At 32.7% G+C, this 24,268-nt stretch overlaps 1 protein-coding gene and 1 pseudogene across 2 annotated transcripts; one reads left to right on the top strand and one right to left on the bottom strand.

Annotated features, from left to right (window-relative positions):
• The first annotated feature begins 1,302 nt into the window (after positions 1–1,302).
• On the top strand, positions 1,303–23,701 carry LOC120217886 (PHD finger protein ALFIN-LIKE 7-like). 2 transcript variants are annotated; one of them, XM_039214908.1, is made up of 7 exons: positions 1,303–1,313; positions 5,673–5,676; positions 20,998–21,217; positions 21,305–21,337; positions 21,935–22,163; positions 23,040–23,172; positions 23,253–23,701. In XM_039214908.1, exons 3-7 carry the CDS (start codon positions 21,121–21,123, stop codon positions 23,511–23,513), a joined length of 753 nt encoding a protein of 250 aa, XP_039070839.1. In that variant the 5' UTR covers positions 1,303–1,313; positions 5,673–5,676; positions 20,998–21,120; the 3' UTR covers positions 23,514–23,701. The 2 variants fall into 2 exon arrangements, with proteins under 2 accessions (XP_039070839.1, XP_039070840.1); XM_039214909.1 differs by lacking the exons at positions 1,303–1,313; positions 5,673–5,676 and having other exon boundaries at positions 20,929–21,217; positions 23,040–23,169.
• LOC120217885 lies at positions 14,173–19,583 on the bottom strand (annotated as a pseudogene).
• Positions 23,702–24,268: the final 567 nt, after the last annotated feature.

Raw genomic sequence — 24,268 nt, 5'->3', positions numbered from 1 at the left:
AGGCTTTTATCCCAAGTGGCAATCTTTGTCAGTACTTTGGATAACATATATTAAAATTCCACATATTCTTGTTTTAAATCATTGTTTATTTTTTTCTCATAGGTTTCTTTAAATAGAAGAGTTGCTATAACAGATATGAACAGGGAGAACACTCTCATCGAGTTGGAAGAATGCTGACACAACCTCAGTTCCTGGTTAGAGGTGAATGCAAAACTTTGTAGGTTAGACCTGGTATTCTTTTCATCTAAACTACGTTTTTTCATGTAAATGATAAAAGTTGGCATTTATTTTTGCTTTATGACTCAACATTTTCTTGCATATTCCACGGAGAAATTAGGGATTTACAAAATATGCTAGATAGCCTCAAGTCTTCAGCTTATCATCAAGATGGAGTCTCTACATCTATAAAGGTAGTCTTTGTTTTGTTATTGTTGTTGTGTTTGCTTATGGGATCTCAAACTAGGATAAATGAAAACACATTTAGGTGTTGAGTTTTACTTGACCAATCATTTGTTTCTTTTCTTATTTGTGAAACCTATGTGCTAACAAGAGGTAAAATCAATTCCAGAGGCGTTACTTTTAGGTAATAAGTCTTATGCTTTTCATATTCCATTGATTTTCCATTTTTGAAGCTTTTAGACTTTTAGCCAACTCATCTAACTCCGATGTTGTTCTTCATGTCTGTAGGATTTTCTCTGTGTTATCTCATATGGTTTTTCTATTTTTAGGCGTTTCCTTATTCTCAAACTCAGTACGTCATAATGTTGAGAAGAGGAAAGAATTCAAACTGAGGGAAGAAGATTTTCTGACATTAGCTAAAGTGATGCCACTTACAAATCTTGCGGAATTTGAAGTTCATAGTGCGTGATGTTTTTAAAATTTTATCCCAAGTTATAATCTTTATCAGTACTTTGGATAGCAGGGAACTACTGCTCACTCCTCTCAGTACATTTTATTTAAATTGCATATATTCTTGTTTTAAATTATTGTTTACTTTTTCTCAAAGGATTCTTTAAATATGAGAGTTGCTGCAACAGATATGAACAGGGAGAACACTCTCATCGAGTTGGAAAAATATAGGTACAACCTCAGTTCCTGCTAGCGATGTTTTAATTTTTATTCCATATTTTCAATAGCAGGAAACTGCTGCTAACTCCTCTTATTACATTTTATTTAAATTGCATATATTCTTTTTTAAATCATTATTTACTTTTTTTCTCATAGGGTTATTTAAATAGGAGAGTTGCTACAACAAATATGATCAGGGTGAACACTCTCATCGAATTGGAAGAACGCTAGCGCAACCTTAATTCGTGATAACGATGTTTTAAATTTTTTATCCCAATTGACAATCTTCATCGCCACTTTGGTTAGCAGAAAATTGCATATATTCTTGTTTTAAATTATTGTTTATTTTTTTCTCAAAGGGTTCTATACATAGGAGAGTTTCCACAACAAATATAAACAAGGAGAACAGTCTCATCGAGTTGATAGAATGCAGGCACAACCATAGTTCCTGCTAGCGATGTTTTAAGGCATTTATCACTGATGAAAATATTTATCAGTACTTTGGATAACAGGGAACTGCTGCTCACTACTATCAGTACATTTTATTTAAATTGTATATATTCTTATTTTAAATCATTGATTACTTTTTTCTCATAGGGTTCTTTAAATAGGAGAGTTGTTGCAACAAATATAAACAGGGAGATAATTCTCATCGAGTTGGAATAATGCAGGAACAACCTTAGTTCCTGCTTAGAGGTGACTGCAAAACTTTGTAGATTAGACCTAGTCTTCTATTCATCTAAAGTAAGGTTTTTATTTAAATGTTAAAAGCTGCATTTATTTTTGCTTTCTGACTCAACTTTCTCTTACGTCTTCTACAGAGAAATTAGGGATTTACAAACTATGGTAGATAGCTTCAAGTCTTTAGCTTATCATCAAGATGGATTCTCTACAACTATAAAGGTAGCCTTTGATTTGTTATTGTCGTTGTGTTCGCTTATGGGATCTCAAACTAGAATAAAAGAAAACACATTCAGATGCTGAGTTTTTTATTTGACCAATCGTTTGTTGCTTTTCTTATTTTTGAAACCTATGTGCTAACAAGAGGTAACATCAATTCCAGAGGCGTTACTTTTAGGTAATATTTCTATTGTTTTTCATATTCCATTGATTTTCCATTTTTGAAGCTTTTACAATTTTAGCCAACTTATTTAACTCCAATATTGTTCTTCACCTCTGTAGCATTTTCTCTGTGTTATCCCATGTTATTCTATTTTTGGGCATTTCCTTCTTCTCAAGCTTGAATTCTTTCCTCTTTTCATCATTATGACATACTTCCACTTACAAATCTCACGAAATTTGAAGTTCATACTATGAGTGATGTTTTAAATTGCTTATATGCTTGTTTTAAATCATTGTAAAGTTTTTTCTCATAAGGTTCTTTAAATAAGAGAACATTCTGATCGAATTAGAAGAATGCAGGCACAACCATAGTTCATGCTAGTGATGTTTTAAAACTTTTATCCCAAGTGACACTCTTTATCCATACTTTGGATAACAAGGAACTGTTGCTCACTCCTCTTAGTACATTTTATTTAAATTGCATATGTTCTTGTTTTAAATCATTGTTTATTTTTTTCGCATAGGGTTCTTTAAATAGGAGAGTTCCTGCAACAGATATGATGAGGGAGGACACTCTTATAGAGTTGGAAGAAAGCAAGCACAACCTTAGTTCCTACTATCTATCAGTACTTTAGATAGCAGGGAACTGCTACTCACTCCTCTTTGTACATTTTATTTAAATTGATTATATTCTTGTTTTAAATCATTCTTAACTTTTTTTCTCATAAGGTTCTTTAAATATGAGAGTTGTTGCAACTTATATGAATAGGGAGAGCACTCACATTGAGTTGGAAGAATGCAAGTACAACCTTAGTTCCTACTTAAAAGTGAATGTAATACTTTGTAGGTTAGATCTGGTATTCTTTTCATCTAAACTACATTTTTTTATGTAAACGTTAAAAGCTGGCATTTATTTTTGCTTTATGACTTAATTTTTTTTACATCTTCTACATAGAAATTAGGGATTTACAAACTATGCTATATAGCCTCAAGTCTTCAGCTTATCATGAAGATAGAGTCTCTACAACTATAAAGGTAGTCTTTGTTTTGTTATTATCGTTGTGTTCGCTTATGGGTTCTCAAACCTGAATAGAAGCAAACACGTTCAGGCACTGAGTTTTTTATTTGATCAATAGCTTGTTGTTTTTCTTATTTTTAAAACTTATGTGCTAACAAGAGGTAACATCAATTCCAAAGGCGTTACTTTTAGGTAATAAGTCTTTTGCTTTTCATATTCTATTGATTTTCCATTTTTTAAGCTTTTACACTTTTAACTAACTCATTTAACTCCAATATTGTTCTTCATGTCTGTAGCATTTTCTCTGTGTTATCCCATGTTTATGTTTTTTGACGTTTCCTTCTTCTCAAACTCAGTATGTCATAATGTTGAGAAGAGGGAAGAAGATTTTCTGACATTAGCTAAACTGATACATCCATTTACAAATCTCACGAAATTTGAAGTTCAGACCGTGAGTGATGCATTAAAACTTTTATTCCAAGTGACAATCTTTATCATTCCTTTGGATAGCAGGGAACTGTCGCTCACTCTCTCATTACATTTTATATAAATTGCATATATTGTTATTTTAAATCATTGTTTACTTTTTCCTCATAGGATTCTTTAAATATAAAAGTTGTTGCAAAAGATATGAACAGGGTGAACATTCTCATTGAGTTGGAATAATGCAGGCACAACCTTAGTTCATGCAAGCGATGTTTTAAAAACTTTTATCCCACGTGAAAATCTTTATCAGTACTTTGGATAGAAGGGAATTGTTGCTCACTCCTCTCAGTCCGTTTTATTTTTGTTGTTCACTCCTCTCAATACATTTTATTTTTGTTGCTCACTCCTCTCAATACATTTTATTTTTTTTGCTCACTCCTATAAATCATTCTTTATTTTTTTCTCATTGGGTTCTTTAAATAGGAGAGTTACTCCAACAGATATGTACAGGGAGACCACTCTCATCGAGTTGGAAGAATACAGGCACAACCATAGTTTCTGCTTAGAGGTGAATGCAAAACTTTGTAGGTTGGTCCTGGTCTTCTTTTCATCTAAACTACGATTTAAAATGTGGCCTTTATTTATGCTTTATGACTCAACTTTTTCTTGCATCTTCTACAGAGAAACTAGGAATTTACAAACTATGCTAGATAGTCTCAAGTGTTCAGCTTATCATCAAGATGGAGTCTCTACAACTATAAAGGTAGTCTTTGTTTTGCTATTGTCGTTGTGTTTGCTTATGGGATCTCAAGCTATGATAAAAGAAAACACATTCAGGTGATTGTTTCCTGCTAGCGATGTTTTAAAACTTTTATCCCTAGTGATACTCTTTATCGGTACTTTGGATAGAAGGGAAATGTTGCTCACTCCTCTCAATGTGTTTTATTTTAATTACATATATTCTTGTTTTAAATCATTATCTATTTTTTTCTCATAGGGTTCTTTAAATAGGAGAGTTGCTTCAACAAATATGATCAGGGAGTTCACTCTTATGGAGTTGGAAGAATACAAGTACAACCATAGTTCCTGCTAGCAACCTTTTATCACAAGTGACAATCTTCATATGTACTTTGGATAGCAGGGAACTGTTGCTTACTCCTCTCAATACTTTTTATCTAAATAGCTTAAATGCTTGCTTTAAATCCTTGCTAAGTTTTCTCTCATAGGGTTCTTTAAATAGGAGAACACTCTCATCGACTTGGAAGGATATTGTACAACCTTAGTTCCTGCTTGTGATGTTTTAAAACTTATATCCCAAGTTACTATCTTTATTCGTACTTTGCATAGCAGGGATTTGTTTCTTACTCCTCTTAGTACATCTTATTTAAATTGCATATATTCTTGTATTAAGTCATAATTTTCGGGTTTTTTTTCATATGATTCTTTTAAAGGAGAGTTGTTGCAACAGCGATGAACAGGGAGAACACTCTCATCGAGTTGGAAGAATGCAAACACAACCTTAATTCATGCTACTGATGTTTTAAAACTTTTATCCCAAGTGACAACCTTTATCAATACCGTGGATAGCATTTTATTTAAATTACATATATTTTTGTTTTAAATCGTTGTTTACTTTTTCCTCATAGGGTTCTTTAAAGAGGCCCAGTTGTTGCAACAGATATGAACACACTCATCGAGTTAGAAGAATGGACTCGCAACCTTAGTTCCTGCTAGAGATCTTTATCAGTACTTTGGATAGCAGGGAACTGGTGCTCACTCCTCTCATTACATTTTATTAAAATTGCATAAATTCGTGTTTACTTTTTTCTCACAGGGTTCTTTACATAGATAGAGTAAATGCAACAAATATAAACAACGAGAACAGTCTCATCGAGTTTGTAGAATGCATGCACAACCTTAGTTTCTGCTGGCGATGTTTTAAGGCTTTTATCCCAAGTGACAATCTTTATCAGTACTTTGGATAGCAGGGAATTGTTGGACTGTTGCTTGCTCCTCTCAGTACAACTTATTTAAATTGCACATGTTATTGTTTTAAATCATTGTTTACTTTTTTCTCATAGGGTTCTTTAAATAGGAGGGTTGTTGCAACAGATATAAGCAGGGAGAACACTTTCATCGAGTTAGAAGAATGCAGGCACAACCTTAGTTCCTTCTTAGAGGTGAATGCAAAAATTTGTAGGTTAGTCATGGTCTTCTTTTCATCTAAACTAAGTTTTTTAAGTAAATGTTAAAAGTTGGCATTTATTTCTGCTTTATAACTATACTTTTTCTTGCATCTTCTACAGAGAAATTAGGGATTTACAAACCATGCTAGATCGCCTCAAGTCTTCAGCTTATCATCAAGATGGAGTCTATACAATTATAAAGGTAGTATTTGTTTTGTTATTGTCGTGTTCGTTTATGGGATCTCAAACTATGATAGAAGAAAACACATATAGGTGCTAAGTTTGACCAATCGTTTTTTGTTTTTCTTATTTTTTAAGCCTATGTGCTAACAAGAGGTGACATCAATTCCGGAGGCGTTACTTTTAGGAAATAAATCTCCTGCTTGCCATATTCCATTGATTTTCCATTTTTGAAGCTTTTTCACTTTTAGCCAACTCATCTAGCTCCAATATTGTTCTTGCCTGTAGCATTTTCTCTACGTTATACCATTTCGTTATTTTGTTTTTGGGTGTTTCCTTCTTCTCAAACAAATTATGTCACAATGTTAAGAAGAGGAAAGAATTCAAGCTGAGGGAAGAAGATTTTCTGACATTAGCTAAATCGATACTTCCACGTACAAATCTCACGGAATTTGAAGTTCAAACCGTGGGTGATGTTTTAAAACTTTTATCCCATGTGACAATCTTTATTAGTACGTTGGATAGCAAGGAATTGTTGCTCACTCCTCTCAGTACATTTTATTTAAATTGTATATAGTTATGTTTTAAATCATTGTTTGCCTCTATCTCATAGGATACTTTACATCGGAGAGTTCCTACAACATATATGAACAGGGGGAACACTCTCATCAAGTTGGAATAATGCAGGCACAACCTTAGTTCCGGCTAGCGATGTTTTTTAATATTTTTTTTATCCCAAGTGACAATCCTTATCAGTATTTTGGATAGTTGGGAACTGCTGTTCACTCCTCTCAGTGGATTTTATTTTAATTGCATATATTATTGTTTTAAATCGTTTTTTATTTTTTTTCTTAGAGGATTCTTTAAATAGGAGAGTTGCTTCAATAAATATGATCAGGGAGTACACTCTCATGGAGTTGGAAGAATGCAGGTACAACCTTAGTTCCTGCTAGCAATGTTTCAAATCTTTTATCCCAAGTGACAATCTTTCATGTGATAAGATTTAGTGTATTTTCTATATTGCTTCAAATTTCATTTTATTATTATTATTTTTTTATTTTTCATGTGGTAGGATTTAGTGTATTTTCTATATGTGAATTACATGTTTCTTTTCAAATGGTTAGTCATTTAAATAGGGATATTATTTTTTGGAAGCTAAACCTTTTGCTGTTAGTTACATACTAGTGACAGTTTTAAATTAAAACATAAGAGACTATTTTGGTGACTTGTTTTAGTGTTGAATTATATATGCTCAATTCAAAATGAAATTACTGGTTTGAGTTCCATGTGATTTGTATGGGAAAAACTCCTTATTTTGAGTAACTTAGATAGGAATCTTGTTGAACACTGTTGCATTTATCCCTTATAACTGCAATTATTCTATCTATTTCTCATCAACTACAACTGCTCCAACTATTGTTCTTGTTGCAGCGGCTATCCCTGCTACTGTTGTTCCCGCTGCTACGACCAATGTTGAAACAGACTTACTGGATTCCGAGTCATCTGCTCTACTTCAATCAGCAATGGAAGCTTCAACTCTCAGATAGGTTAATGCTCCCATCAGTACACACATGGCTGCTCAACCTCCAAATAACCATGATGCTTTGGGTGGCTTAATTTGACATTCATTTGAGTTAAAGGTTTAAGGTTTTATATCATTTGCTAGGCATTTTCTCTAGTGAAGTTTTCTTTTGGTTTTCATGGTTCTTAAGATGAAACTTATCTATTTTATAGGGTTTAGAGGCTGAACTCTTGACGAAGTTGTGCAAGTTGAGGACGGTAAAAAGATCACGAGGTATGTACCAAAGTAATTTTACCTTGATTGCTAGTTTCCGTTTTCTACATAGGCTAATATTTTTGCTCAGCAAGATAAATTTTATTAATCAAACCAAGTTAAGAGCCTCATTAAAAACTTCGCTAAACCTAAATAGAGAGAAATTATACTCTTAACTAGGAATAAGTACAACGAAACAAAACAAAAAACGCTACTGCTTCAATTACAACAAAACGACCCCGAAGTCACACTAAACCACGCCTAAACACAAAACGGATAACAAAACCGATGTAGGACGGCACTACACTAAACTAAGCAAACACCACCAATAAACTAATCCCACCAAGCTTGGGTGTAGCAACACAACCCTGCAGATTACAAGCTAGAAAAACAAAAACAGTCCAACATCCACGGAGAAGTAAAGTGCGTGCAAGACCATTTAAAGTACTCCACCATCAACTTGGGGTGTATTAGAGTTCAAGAAAACTTGGGGTATATTAGAGTTCAAGAAAGTGGAATTTTAAGGTTACATGGGTTGAGTATCGAAACCCATTCATCGGTATCAATATTTGGGATTCCAAATTATTTTTTTGTACCGAACCATCATTCGTAAAGGAACTGAGTGACTGGTATCGAAACAAGATCCTTGGTATCATTATCGAGCCATGAATTGTAAAAGTTTGCATTTTAGTCCTTAATTCATAACTTTGTCATATTTCCAGTTCAGTCGTCGTTTTTTTAAATTCATATTTTCTGAAGGAAAATTGATTTAGAGACTGATAGATATTAAAATTGAATGTCATGAATTATCCCCTTAACTTTAATATTTATATTTTAGTCCAAACTTTTGAAAGATTAATAATATCTGATCCTTAATAATTATTTAGAATTAATATTGGAAATTTCGTAAGTTTAAGAATATAAATTTTGATAGAATTTATGCAATTTAGTTTAAGTTTGAGGAGCGTGTATATTATGTTGATTGTGAAGTATGTGTCGTTGATGGTGGAGTCACACAAGCAGATATAAGGCTATGAAGACATAAGGTAAGTGTAATAATTTCGTGTTATATGATTTGGGAATGTGATTTAAGTCATCTCATTAGGTTAAGTTTTGCATGAAGTATTTATATGATGCTTGTAAGTTGATTTGGTATGAAATCATATTTCTTGATTGTGTGTTGGGTTAACAAGTGCATGCTAAGTGTAAATTGATGTTAAATATTGTTATATTGAATTGTTAAGTAACTTGGGGTATATCAGAGTATAGGAAAATGGATTTTTAAGGTTACAAGGGTTTTGTATCAAATCTCAGTCATCAATGTCGATACAAATGACTTCAGAATACTTTTCAATACCGAAACCATCATTTAGTATAGCAACTGGGTGTCTTGTATCGAAACCAGACCCTTGGTACCGATATTGAGACCTGAATTTTAAAATTTTACTTTTGTTCTTAATTTATAACTTTTCGTATGATGTCTGATTTAGTTGTTTTTTTAAATTCATAATTTGGGAAGAAAAAATGATTTATAGACTAATAGATATTAAAAATGGATATTATGAATGATCCTTATAACTTTTGATATTTACATTTTAGTCTTAAAACTTTTGAAATATTAATAATTGATCCCTAATAATTATTTATGATTAATAATGGATTACGAAAACTTCTTATGTTTAAGAATATTATGTTGATATATGTCCAATATATGATCTTAGAAGTTTCAATTTTCAGTTAATTCAGAGTAGGTCCCCCAAATTTTTAAAAAGTCTGTTTGCACTAATATTTAACGTTGACGAAGTGATTAAATTAGTCCTAGATTATGCCATGTCTTTGTGTGAAATGAATATGTAGTTGGATTTATGCAATTTAGTTTACGTTTGAAAAAAAGGAGCATATTATGTTGATTGTGAAGTAGTTGTTGTTGATGTTGGAGTCCTTTAAGTGCTATAGTGGAGAAGAGTAAGATCACACACGCAAATATAAGGCTATGAAGCCATGAGGCATGTGCAATAATTACGTCTTATATGATTTGTGAATGTGATTTAAGCCGTATTTCTTGTAGGTTGATTTAATTCATATGTGGTGTTGTAACTCTGGGTATAAGTGGATTTTTAAGGTTATAAGGGTTAGTATCGAAGCCCAATCATCAGTATCGATACCAGTTACTGCAGAATATTTATGTTACATAAACCATCATTTATTTAGGAACTGAGTGCCTGTTATCAAAACCAGACCCTTGGTCATTGAGCTTTAAATTTTGCACTTTTGTTCTTAATTCATAACTTTGTCATACGATATTTGATTCAGTCATTTTTTTAATTCATATTTTGGGAAGGAAAATTGATTTATAGACTAATAAATATTAAAAATTAATGTTATGAATGACACTCATAACTTTTAATATTTACATTTTAGTTCAAAAACTTTTGAAAGATTAATTATTAATCCCTAATAATTATTTTAGGGATAATAATGGGTTACTAAAACTTCTTATGTTCAAGAATATCATGTTTGATATAAGTCAACTATATGATTTGTTCTTATAAGTTTCAATCTTTGGTTAAATTCAAAGTAGGTCCCTAAATTTTTAAAAAAGTTTAAGTCTTTTTGTCACTAATATTTAATGTCAACAAAGTGATTAAATTAGTCCTAAATGGTGGCATATGTTTTTGTGTGTAATGAGTATGTAGTTAAGGATTTATGCAATTTAGTTTAGGTTTGAAAAGCATGTTTATTGTGTTGATTGTGAAGAATGTGTTGGTGATGGAAGAGTTCTTTAAGTGCTATGACGGCGAAGGATGATATTACAGATGCGGATATAAGATTATGAAACCATAAGGTAAGTGTAATAATTTCGTTTATATGATTTGTAAATGTGATTTAAGTCATCTTATTAGGTTAAGTTTTGCATATATGATGTTTGTATGTTGATTTGGTATGAAACCTTATTTTTTGATTGTGTTTAGTTAACAAGTGCATGTTAAGTATAGTTTGATGTTAAATATTTCTAAATTGAATTGCTAAGCGAAGTAGTAAGTAACTTGGGGTATGTCATAGTTTAGGAAAATGAATTTTTAAGGTTATCGAAACCCAATCATCAGTATTGATATCAGTGATTTTAAAATATTTTTTAGTATCAAAACCGTTATTTTATATAGAAATTGAGTGAATGGTATCGAAACGAGACCCTTAGTATCGATATTGAGCTTTGAATTTTAAATTTTTTCATTTTAATCCTTAATTTATAACTTTTTCATATGATGTTTGATTCAATCATCATTTTTTAAATTCATATTTTTTTTGAAGGAAAATTGATTTAGATATTAACAGATATTAAAAATGAATATGAATGATTTCCATAATTTTTAATATTTACATTTTAGTCCCTAAACTTTTGAAAGATTAATAATAGATTACTAAAACTTCTTATGTTTAAGTGTGATAATTTCGTGTTATATGATTTGTGAATGTGATTTAAGTCATCTTATTAGATTAAATTTTGCATGTAAGTATCTAATAATGCTTGTAGGTTGACAAGTGTATCTTAAGTGTAATTTGATGTAAAATATGGTTATATTGGGTTTTTAAGAAAGTGAATTTTTTATGACTATAGGGGTTTAGTACCAAAACCTAGTCATCAGTATCAATACCAGTGACTACAGAATATTTTTACTATCGAAATCATCATTTAGTATAGAAACTAAGTGTATGGTATCAAAACCAGATCCTTGGAATCGATATTGAACCTTTTATTTTAAAATATTGTATTTTAGTCCTTAATTCAAGATGCCAGCTTTGGTCTATAAGAAACTCAATGGGTTGTTCTCCAGATTTTTGTAGGATAGTTCTCAAACAAAGAAACCTATTCATTGGCTGAGCTGGCCTGAAGTGTGTAAACCGGTGAATGCCGGAGGCCTAAGCTTTGTAACAAAAAAAAATTGGTCTTCTTGGAAAATGGAGCTGGAGGTTTTGTTACAAGCATACTAGCCCGTGGAAATTTGTTGCAACTGCGAAGTATAACCTTGAGAAGGGTGCTATCCCTCCGCCGTCCTCGCACCCTCGAGGAGCTTCTTGGGTTTATCGTGGTATTTTCTCTTCTTTCACCTGGGAGGGAGCGGGGAAGAGTCTTCAAGATCTATTCCAACTTCAAGTTGGAGATGGGATATAGAATGAAAAATCCATACCCAGCAAAATTTAAACAGACATTTGCAACAAGTCAAAGAAAGCATAAGAAATCAAAATCAAAAGAAACAAACAAAAACGAAGTTTGAGTATTGTTAGATTCAAATGGTGAAAGAAAAAGAAACTCGCATCCAAAAATATACTCCAATGATAGTTTAATCTAACGGTGACACATAGAATTCAATACAATTTTTCAAAAGTTTGATTTTGATTTAAAGTTGAGGTTTTTTTGTAGAATTGTATACCAGTGAAATAATGGAGGAGAAAAAACACTTTGATAATATTTGAAAGAAATCGATAGAGACCATATAGAAACAAAAATTACACATTTCTTTGATTAAAATATAAATTACAGATTTTTAATTTCTTAATTGAAACTAAGGAAATTATGAAGAAATAAAAATGAAAGAGTAAACTACACAAATAATTCGTTTTATCTATTGAAATTTAAAAAATAATCAATTTTCTACTTGCATTATCGATTTATAACAAGTCGATCATTCACCGTTAATTTTCGTTGTTTCCCTAACGAATTATTGATGTGTCAATGTTACTTTTTGACATCATTGGATCATATTCAAAACACATCTTTCTCTGTCAGTCAACAAGGCTCTCATTCTCTCTCTAAAGTTTGTTTAAATTTCCTTGATCTTCTCCGTACACAATCAAAACTAGAACCATTTTCACTGTAACTGTTTAGCTTCTCCAAGAACTAAGCCGAGCACGGAGAAATCTGACAATTTGCAGTTTTTTTCTACTTATTTACACAAAGGAGAAGGGAGAAGAGAAATTAACAAAAGCTTTACCAGCATCTTTAGCCACATACAAATTGTAGAGCTCGAGCCGGGTAAGGTTCATAATCGTCTTGATATGATTAAAGTAGTTACAAAATGTATGGTTATTGCCTAAAATGGCTTGGACCCACACTGCAAAACAAAGCCTAGCCATTTCCAGACACTAAAAGTGTAACTTTCACAATACCCCATTAACACTTAGCTTCAAGCTTTGTAAACAAAACAAAAAGGATGTTGAGAAGAATTTGAATGCTTGAGGGTAGAACTTTGAGGAACTTATAACTAATCTAAGAACCCATTACGTTGAGTGAAACTAGGAGACGATGAAGGGAATGGATTTTATGAATTGTTGAAGTTGGAGCTATTGGGTTCAAAGGAGCAGAGAAAGTAGTTAAAGAAAGTCCTATGTATGTTTCAACCTTGAACACAAGGGACTGCAAAAGGGTTTTAGGACCAAAGACTAACCGCAACAGATCCATATCTGTCAAGATCTGGATGAGGACGTAACCCATGATTTTCGAAACAATTTCTAGGTCTAAAATCTTGATTTAGACTAACAAAACGTTAGTTGTATCATAAGATCCATAGAGGTTTTTTCAGTTTGATATTTATTTTATTTAGTGTTCTAAAGACATTGTAGAAGTTGGTCTTTTGGGTTCGGTTGAAGAAGAGACAATATGGGGAAGGAAGAGGAAGAGGAACAGATTGAAAGGAAGTAACGATGCCATATCATAAAGTTAACGTGTCGTATCAACGTTTACTACAGCTGTTAATGGCAATAACAATTGACCGATTTGTTATAACTCAATTTATTAGTGACCAATTTATTACTTTTGAAATTTCAGTAGAAGAAACAAAAACATATTCAAACATTAGTGTCCATTTATTTACTCAAAACAAAAAGAAACCAAACTAGGGTTGGTAAGAACACCGAAACGTTCGCAATATCAAGTTTGTAAGAACCTGATTTACGTAAATAGTCAAGACTTTAGCCATTTCAGTAAGGAAAAAAAAAGGTACATTCTGCACATTGCTCTCATAATAATCCGTAAAAAGAAACAAAAGTATCAAGTAATAGAACATAAAAAAGGTATTTTTCTCAGCGAAGCCAATGACTAATGCACAAACAAAGACCGACAGTATACGGATTTCGGCATCAAAGGGCAAACCGGGTTGATGCAAAGCACATGAGGTGAGTTCAACATACGGAGCAAGCCAACTTCTCTAACGTCCCGATTCAATGCTCGCAGCAGTTTGAATTCTTATGTCAACATGCCGACCAGCCCGTTCCATGATGCAAGACACTGAAGCAAACAGCTAAGCATATTTACAAGAATGACTGCTGAATACTACTATATTATGATACATACGAGTGGTTCATCCGATACCGAGAAATCGGAGGGCAGAGGTGGGGGACCATGGATGAAATGGAATGAAGTCCATGCTCAGCTATCACGAAATGATATGAAGGCACAGACATTTTGAAATAAAAATAAGACAGGCAACTATATGGCCGCAGGAAACAAACTTCAACCTCAAAAGGAGTGTGATACTTTATGGATGCATTTGTGAGAAAGGGGCTCTTAACAAGAGTCATAAGAATGGAATTCTTTAGTATGATGTTAAATTCGCTCACCGGGAAAACAAAGGAATGCTCGGCTACCAAATTAATAGAGCCCCAACATTCTTAGCTCCGTCACATGGCTCGGGTCTAGTTCCGGGGTGTTCTTATTATCTTCCCGGTCTTCAACCACATATTCCTGAAATTATGATCATCAGGGGAAGTGATATGCTAAATATGGTCTGCTTCAACACCGATAAACAAAGATAGTAAATATCTTACAATCTTGGATTGACCGCATAGAAAGGAAAAAGAGAGAGAGAGAGAGAGAGCAAAATATAAGAAAAGAAACAAAGCACAGGGAAGAGTGTCATAAAATTCTATATTCTCAATTGTTAATCGAAACCAGAGATTTAGTTTCGAATTACAATATCTAAGGTTTAAATCTGAAACCATATCATACCAAACACCAACACTAGAGTTTTATCATCTAATTTTTACGTCATACCTTTGTTAATTCCTGTTTCGCAAGAACGTGATAATGCCGTTCATTGATCCTCTGACCACATATGATAGCGATGAAGAAACCATAGAGCAAACCCACCAAAACAATTGCTAAAACTGCAAATCAAACCAAATTAACATGAAGATGGTAAACTCAGCATGCTGACCAGTTGTGTAAATCTTGTACCATGTCATAAGGAGCAGAATCGTCGCTTACTGAACTACGATAGGTTACTGGTAGAACGACATTATAAAAGCAACTACCCACAAGAAGAGAGCAGTCCCAGATCTAAACAACCAAATTAACAGCAAACATGTATGATATGCACAGTGGACAAAAATGAAGCATCATAAACACTGAATGGGAGATTCAAAGATACTGAAAATTCACATTTCAAGCAGCTTTTATAAATCTAACAAAGGGTTAGAAACAAGGGGAACTAAGCACAAAGCCTGTAAGGGTATATGTGTGTGCCTGAAAGCCTTTATCATAATCACACACACTCACACAAGCGTGCACACACACACAGAGAGAGAGAGAGAGAGAGAGAGAGAGAGAGAGAGAGAGAGAGAGAGAGAGAGAGAAGCACCTGCCATAGTATAGAACCCATAAGGGTGTTCATCATAACCAAACATTTCGCTTAGTTCCTCCCCATAAAACTTGTAGACCAGGACCCCTAAGAAAGCTACAATCTTTTCGAAGCAAGGAATCAGTTGCATGATAACCAGCAGCATCAAATGAATTTTGGACACTTCAAAAACTACAAGGGTGTGAAGATTTTTTTAAGGAAGATAAGCCCATTGGAATAGAACAAATACCCACGTTTGAGTAACAAAGAAAAGAACAAAAGACTTGTGCAAACACTATGGTGACGTTTGGTTCGTTGGAATGTTTATGAGAGAATTGATATTTGTAAAGGAATTAAAATTTGTCAATAATTGAAATCTAATTTCATATTCTGTTTGGTTAGCAGGAAATGAAATTGAAATCCAATTCCATATTATGTTTGGTTCGCAGACATGCCATATGAATTTGATTTCAATAATGTAAAATAACAGAATTACCTTTTTTTTTGCTTTATTTTAATTTGTTTTACAACTTACATGTAGTAATATATTATAAAAAAATTTAAAAAAAATAAATTTTCATTTTATTAATTGATATTATATTTCAATAAATTATAAAAATCATGCTAATAAACATTATAAGTTAAAATCATCGCAATCAAAATATGTTAATAAGTTACCAAAAGATAAAGCAATATTTCGATACATTCCAATCGGAGTATGTTAATTAGTTACCAAAAAATATACCAAAAACTATTTTTATTCAATATATGAATTAGAAACCCGACCCGACACGACACAAAATAATAAAAAAAATTATTTTTATTCAATAAAAACATTGACTTAATTGAAAAAATTATATATAGAGGGTATTATTGTAATTATTCCTAAATATATAAGGTAAAATTATATATTTTTTTCGGGTCGATCCGGTTTTTTCACCCTAAACCCGAACCCGACCCGAATATCACACTTAAAAAAACCCGATCCGACCAGAACAAAATAAAGTTTCACCCGACCCGAATATATGAATTAGAAATCTGACCCGACCCGACCCGAAATAATAAAAAAATATTTTTATTCAATAAAAACAGTGACTTAATTGAAAAAATATATATAGAGAGGGGTATTATTGTAATTATTCCTAAATATATAAGGTAAAATTATATATATTTTCGGGTCGAGTATTTTTCACCCTAAACCCGAACTTAACCTGACCCGAATATTACACTTAAAAAAACCGACCCGACCAAAATAAAGTTTCACCCGACCCAACCCGAATATATGAATTAGAAACCCGATCCGACCCGAAATAATAAAAAAATATTTTTATTCAATATACGAATAAGTTACCAAACGATTAATGATGGTTGAAGCCATGAGGGATTCCAATTCCCTTGGAAAACTTGAACCAAACATGGGAAAGTGGTGGAATTGGATTCCAATTCCCCCCAATTCCAAGGGATTCCATCCAACCAAACGCCACCTAGAAGAATGCTGGGAGAATATCGAAGCATGCCTAGACACAAAGTTGTTTCCCGAGGTTTGACTTCAAAGTAAAAAGATGGATGAAGTATGCAACTATTAGATAATATCATGGATGCTAATCTAGACCAAGGTCTTCAGATTAGCACAGATTGGTATATGCTTTTGAAGGTTTAAGGAATAATTTGGAGTTTAACAGTCTAGTAAAGAGAAGATTTTAGACTCGAAGGCAGAAAATGATCAAGCAAACAAGAACTTATAGTTGCAGCATCCAGTGTGAAGGCAAATAAATTAAGAACAAAAGGGAAGTAAGCGATAAAAGAGTTCCCTAGGCAGTCACATTTCTTAAGCAAATAAACTTTGAAAATGGCAGAAATCAGACCTTAATGATGCCACATCGTTTCAAAGCTTCTATTAATAGCCTTTTCTTTCAACTGTGCATTTGTTATGTACAAAAGAGTTTCATAGACACAACCCTATCTGAATTCCACTAAGACTCAACTTACAAGTTAGAACAGTTATAATTTATCAACATTACAACCATAAACTAATTAAATTAACATGTAACAACTCGAAAACCTAATTCCATAATTTCCATTCCCTCTAGAATGAAGAGGCTAACAAGAGTTAAATCAAGAATCACAACCTAAGTATCCTTGAATCATGAAAACTGATGAAAAGATTAATAAAATAAACATATAGCATGGTAACTTCATCAAACATGGTGTAAGACTCGGGGTTCAGCAAATAAAGACAAAACAAGTTTTAGTTGACAATAATCACAGAATTCAATCTTGGTCTTGACTTTCTTAAACATCTAGCAGTCAATAGCAGGTGATTAGATCAATAGATTTCAAACGAATCAACATTTCCAGGAAAGTGCCAGACAAGTAAAATGGCATGGGATATCACCGTACCAACTGAACAATTACAAAGATGAATGCATGGTCCCTTGCAACAAGGAACTGGAATTTTAATCTTAACCACCATCGGTCCGGTGGGACATTCGCACGTAAGATGAACAATGCCCTGCACTCTGAACAGTGGGCAAATGCAAAGCCCTCCTGTAGAAACAAAAGAGAGAACAATAAATAGTATTACTTATCAAATCAAATAATTCACTGCAAAAAGATAGTAAAGTGTCCATTTAATTTAGCTAGATGTGCAAAAGTAGATGAACTCATAGGCATTTAACATTCAAAATGGCAAGGAGTACTTAGACAACTCGAGAATTTAAACAAGTCAAACTTATATTGTGTAAAAAAAATTATACATGACACTGTAATTCTAATATGTGTTGTATTATCTTGTTGCAAGACTTAAGATTGTGAAATTTAAACGAGCCAAAAGCGAGACACAAATTGTAAGTGTGACCAAACCTCCTTTAATTGCTCAAGTCAAACATGAATATTCCACAAGTGGCTACAGTAATTTCCAACACTAATTTTCTATTCAAGTGCAAGAGAAGACAGCAAAGAAACAAGCATTAACCTTAGTTGACCTCCAGTTATTGAGACAGGATCTATGGACATACTTTTTAGTGCCTTTGCAGTGGCAAGGTGCGATTAAGTCATCCCCTGAAAAATAAGTAATCAAGTGGCTCAAGTTAGCACCATTCCGAAATGCTTATAGAAAACATATAAAATAGAAACATGTATTTAAGTGGTAAGACCTTCATTATCAAGGCATATACGGCATAGTTGGTGGTCTGCATTCACCAGATGGCTGGTTTCGTCAACATTAATTTCTTCCAAATCTTCACCAACAACAATGCCATCCCCTCAAACAGATGAAATTTCACATTCTTCAGATGTTGGTGAAATGTCAGGGCAGCTTAAGATGGGTTCTCTTTCTGAAATATCTTCCTTTCGACTATCATTTGATACTAATTGCATTGCTAACAATAATGTATCCCTACTATAATGTTAAGATCATTGCCCCAGCAATGAATCCCACTGCACATTTCAATAACAGACGAGGAACCTGAAAAAAAGGGGAAAACAAAGTTACTCAAATCCATAAACATAACTTGCATGAGAAATTAAGGTCTCCCAATACACTGAATGCAGATGACACCACCAAATAGGCAATCAACATTTTAAATTGCTTTCAAACATCCTATAAAATCCTAAATCAACTAGGAACTAAACGAGAGGCCATTCCGAAGCCAGATATATAAAAATTAAAATAACTTAGCCAGATTTTCTTATGTGGGTCTGAACCAATAAGAAGTTCCATAGAGAAGTTGCAAAGATTATATATTTTCTCTCTTCCCTCGTAAATCTCTTGATTCTTTTAATTTTTCTTCCTACCATACCAAACAAGCAAGAACCCTTGCATAAAAACAAAAGAAAATCAAAAGAGGAGAATCGAAAACCCAAAAACCATACAGTGCAGGAAAATAAAATCTGAAAGAGTTCAATTATGAAAAAGAAACAACTTTCAGAAAAACTACAGAAATCAAGAAAGACCCAAGTTATTAATTTGATATCAAAGAAATCGACAATCTTCAAATACTTGTGAAGGGGAACAAAGACCAAGGCATATGAAAGAATTTTAGGAATTCCAAAAGAAAATAGAAGGGCAAACCTCAGACCTGACATTGAAATGGTTTAAGGACCTTCACCATTGAAATTCATATGCATTTGGGGGATTAATTTTAGAGTGTAACTTCCAGATAAAGTCAATCAAATTCTAGAAAGGAGAAGAAAACAGAGACGGAAGAAACGACGGGGCAGAACCTTGGAGGAACACAACAGACCAACATTAAATGATAAGAAAGAGAAGTGAAAAAACTACTAAAATTAGACTTTCCGTCTCTTGGTCACAACTAAAAATAGATTATTTTTTAAAAAATTTAGTCTGAATTAATTAATTAATTATAAATATTAAGAAATAAGATTCAACAAAAGTTAAAGTTGCAATGTAATTCAGAAATTAAGGGGACAAACAACACTTTGTCGTCCACGTTGGCCGATTTGTAAAATTATTATAGATGATAATGATGATATATAAGGATCAAGCGTATATTTATTATTTTAAATAGGTTTAATATAGTTATACATTAAGTTAACTTTTGTTTTTTTTATAAAAAAAATCATTAAAAACATATGTCTAATATTTACTCTGTTATAATTTTATATGTCTATTTTTTCCGTTATATTTTTAGATGCAACAACCATTAAAAAATCCATTAAGTGATACGTGTCATGTTTATATTTTAAATTAATGCAAAAATAAGTATCAAAATTATATTATAAGTTAGCTTTAGATGCCTAAAGAATTTTTCGTTGAGAATATGTGTATAATATTTTTAACGTTGCACTTTTAAGTGCCTAGATTGTAATGACCGTTAAATTCAATCATTATTTGACATGAACTGTGTTTATATATATTTTTAAGACATATATTTTTTAAAAATTAAAACATTATTTACAAAATATTCCGCCTGTGCAAAAATTCTCTTCCTCCTAGTTGCATTCAAAATCCTCCGCTATCGCCCTATAAATCTCTAAAGTTAACTTAAGGTGAAAATGATAAATTTAGGATTTGAGTTAGAGGTATGGGTATTAAGTTTAGGGATTTAAGTTTGAATTTATGGATTTAAGGAGATTGAGACAACAACAAGAGGGATGATCTGTAGTGGAAATCCGACAATGGATGAGTGGTCGTTCGACGATGACGAAGGACATTGATGATGTCCGACGACAACTAGTAATAGATTGAAATGAGAGATTTTAGGGTTGTATAGTAAAAAAAAATAGGTTTTTTTTAATAATAATAATATTAATTTTTCTAAAATAAAATTTCCAAAAAAATACAAACATAACATGTGTCACTTAATAAATTTTTAACAACCACCTAAAATTAACTTAAGATATTGTTTGGGCACTTATTTTTGTATTAAGTCTTTTAAATAAATTATTAAATATAATTTAATATATAAGTAGAAAAAAATAAAAAATAAATACATATTTATTTTATTAAAAAAAAGAGTATTAAAACTTTTAGATCTATTGTTTTGAGTAATTTGTAGACCCATTTTTAATTTCTAAATTCGCCAGTGATGATATCTATAATAGAAAATGTAATTAAAGTATTAGAGTGTCTTATAATCTTACGAATTAGAGCAAATCCTAATTTCCCCCTCTTACCCAAACCCTACAACAAAATCCCAAATTTAGATTTTGCTATAATTCTGATTTGCTGCTCTCTAATTCCTTTCAAAACAAAGACCCTTGTATTTTGCGTTTCCTCAACCTGCTACCTTCATATAGTTTTACTTTTAAAGAGAAATTGAGAAGAGAATGGAGGGTATACCACACCCAATACCCAGAACGGTAGAAGAGGTCTACAATGACTTCAAGGGCAGACGCTCTGGCTTGATCAAGGCTCTCACCACTGGTTCGATTACTTTACTTTTTCTTTTATGATTTGGTTTTGGAAATTACAATGAAATTCGATTAATTTATTTGAGTTTTCTTATGGCAGATGTTTGCAAGTTCTACCAACAGTGTGATCCCGGTAGGTTTACTTTTGCTCTCCCCCACTCTATTTCACCATTCTGGTTGTTAAAGGTGCGGCAGCGTTGACTGCTCTTGTGTATTGGAACTGCTTGTCCTCTTTGATGTAACACTCCGAACTACTTATCATGTTTTCATTATGGTTACGTCCTTCATGGCTTCAGATTTGCTTTTCAGTACTACTTACTTATCATGGCTTTAGATTTGCTTTCAATGAATGTACCTTAGTTTGAACTAAGAGTGGAAATGAAATGTTTCATTCTCTTAATTTAAAAGTGAAGATTACTCTTTGACTTCAATACGCTGCTTTTTCATATTCTCCTTGATTACACATGATATCTCAGGTGTAATTCTATCTTCTTAAATTTCAGTTCCAGGGAGCAGTTTGGGTTCTGATTCTGTTTAACACATCACAACTGGAATGTGTTGCTGAATATGTTTATGTTTTACTAGAAATTTTGAGACTATCCTGATTCGTTCTTTATGAATTAAGACTTGATAATGTCTTAGATGTTTGTTATAAATCATCTCCGCTAGCTTATATCTTTCAAATTTATGGGTTTACATTTTTTCCTGAATGTATTAAATTTATTTTCAGAGAAGGAGAACTTATGCCTATACGGACTTCCAAACGAGACATGGGAAGTTAACATGCCTGTTGAGGAGGTGCCTCCAGAGCTTCCAGAGCCTGCATTGGGCATAAACTTTGCTAGAGATGGAATGCAGGAAAAGGACTGGCTATCATTGGTTGCAGTTCACAGTGATTCATGGTTGCTTGCTGTTGCTTTCTATTTTGGCGCACGATTTGGGTTTGGCAAGAATGAGAGGTATGCTTGGCTTTTCTTTTTCAAATATCGCTCATTGAGTCTCAGTTGACACAACTTTCTTGCTGCAGTATAATGGTTTATTTTTCAATTAATGCCAACTGCATTTCCCCCTTGTCTACCATAATTAAATGCTAGTTCTATGTTCTTAGGTTGACTATTGTTGGATCTTAAAATTCTAATTTAGAAAAAGTTCGCTTCGAATGAGTATTAAAATTTTATTTGCAAGGTTACCATCTTTTGCAATGGTACATTTACAAAATTGTGGAAAGCCTGTTTGTTCTTCATTTCTGGCTTTAATCTTTTTTCTTTTTGTTTTGGAATTGGTAATAGATGACTTCTGAGATATTCTGCTTTATTTTTAATTTACTGAGAAAGGGACTGTCTTTTTCGCTTTGTGTAAATACATCTTGTTCGGTTTGAGAACACAGTTTGGGCCCTGAGAGGGAATTCTGGATGAAAAAAAAATGCTAAATGAGATGCTCTTCTCCCGTTTACTTCTTAAATATTGTTATGCAGTGTTGTCAAATTCTGCGTCTTAGTGCCAGATAATAAAAGTGCCTCAGAACCTTTTGGGTGAGGCACATTTTATCAGGTACACACTTAATGCATATAAGTACACTTTTTTTTATATTTGTTATACCATTACTAGTAAGTGAACTCTCTACTTCATAATAGTTAATCATTCAATAACAAACATGGGGTCATCAGGAAATCATGTATTTCTGCCAAGAGAAAAGGAAAACCCTCTATGTTTTGTAGGATAAATTGGAGGACTCTTTACAGTTTATCAATCATATATCTTAAGCTTATTTTCTATATATATACACAAACACAAATGAAAGACTACATACATGTACATATTGTCTTATTTTGCAGGAAAAGACTCTTCCAGATGATAAATGACCTTCCAACCATATTTGAAGTTGTCACAGGAAATGTCAAGCAACCGAAAGACCAATCTGCCAATCACAATGGCAACAGCAAAAGCAAATCAAGTGTTAAGGCGGGGGTAATGATTGTTTTCTGTCTGTATTCCTTTTATATGCACCTCTCTTATTTAATGTCACATTAGTAACTTGCTGCTTGCAGTCTCGCCAACCTGAACCCCAGAGTAAGATAGTAAAGATGTCTCAACCATCAAAGGACGAGGATGAGAGTGGGGAAGATGATGAACAGGGTGCCACCTGTGGTGCATGTGGGGATAACTATGGCACCGATGAGTTCTGGATTTGCTGTGATATCTGCGAGAGATGGTTCCATGGAAAGTGCGTGAAGATTACACCTGCGAAGGCCGAACATATCAAGCAGTATAAGTGCCCAAGTTGCACTAGCAAGAGGGCTAGAGTTTGAAAGTAGGTCCAAAAATGGAGTTATAACTAGTTGAAATGAAGCAGGCAAGGTTCATAGCTTTTGTTGTCACAGTTTGGAAGTAAAACAGAGTAGCTCTTTTAGTTGATGACCCGCAGATGGGATTTTATTAAGTTTTGCTACTCCTGGCATTTGCTATGTTTTAATTTTATTAGAAATTGTGTTTTAAACTGATGCTGGTAACTAGGAATATATATATATATATATATATATATATATATATATATATATGAATAAAATCTACTTATACAATGTAAAAAATGTACACAGATTTAAGATTACTAAATGAGTGTAGATTGAGAGTTGAGATTATCTTTTGTTAATGAAAATCTCCTCATTTTCAACTTTTAATCCTAATCGTCAATTTATATTCATTTAATGGCCTGTGCAATTTTATCAATTTATACTTATTTAATGATTTATTAATCTGTGTAATTTTTTTAAATTTACATTGTGTAATTAGATTGTATAGAGTGCGTGCAGTTTCATCTGTGCTCTTGTGCTTTGTTTTCGTTGAGGCAATATTTGGAGGGATTATTAAAGACCAGTGTGGTGGGAAAATCATTTGTTGGAAGGATTATTAAATACTTTGTAACACTCCAAACAATATTCCGAAAATTTAACGATTTCGAAAGTGAAATATTGAACTATATAGGTGACTTGTAAAATTTAAGTCATTTATTTCACTTAAAGTCATCATAATTTATAATATTTCAACACAATACGAAGCAAATAAA

The sequence above is a fragment of the Hibiscus syriacus genome, unplaced genomic scaffold (genome assembly GCF_006381635.1).
Source record: "Hibiscus syriacus cultivar Baekdansim isolate YM2019G1 unplaced genomic scaffold, ASM638163v2 tig00110194_pilon, whole genome shotgun sequence".
Lineage (NCBI taxonomy): Eukaryota > Viridiplantae > Streptophyta > Magnoliopsida > Malvales > Malvaceae > Hibiscus > Hibiscus syriacus.
This window is presented reverse-complemented; position numbering and strand designations above follow the sequence as displayed.

Excerpts from the sequence above, each read along its gene's own strand:
- LOC120217886 (XM_039214908.1), top strand. The coding sequence starts at position 21,121 with ATGGAGGGTATACCACACCCAATACCCAGAACGGTAGAAGAGGTCTAC. Across the intron at positions 22,164-23,039 it reads GGGTTTGGCAAGAATGAGAG|GAAAAGACTCTTCCAGATGA; the intron begins GTATGCTTGGCT and ends CTTATTTTGCAG. Across the intron at positions 23,173-23,252 it reads AATCAAGTGTTAAGGCGGGG|TCTCGCCAACCTGAACCCCA; the intron begins GTAATGATTGTT and ends TGCTGCTTGCAG.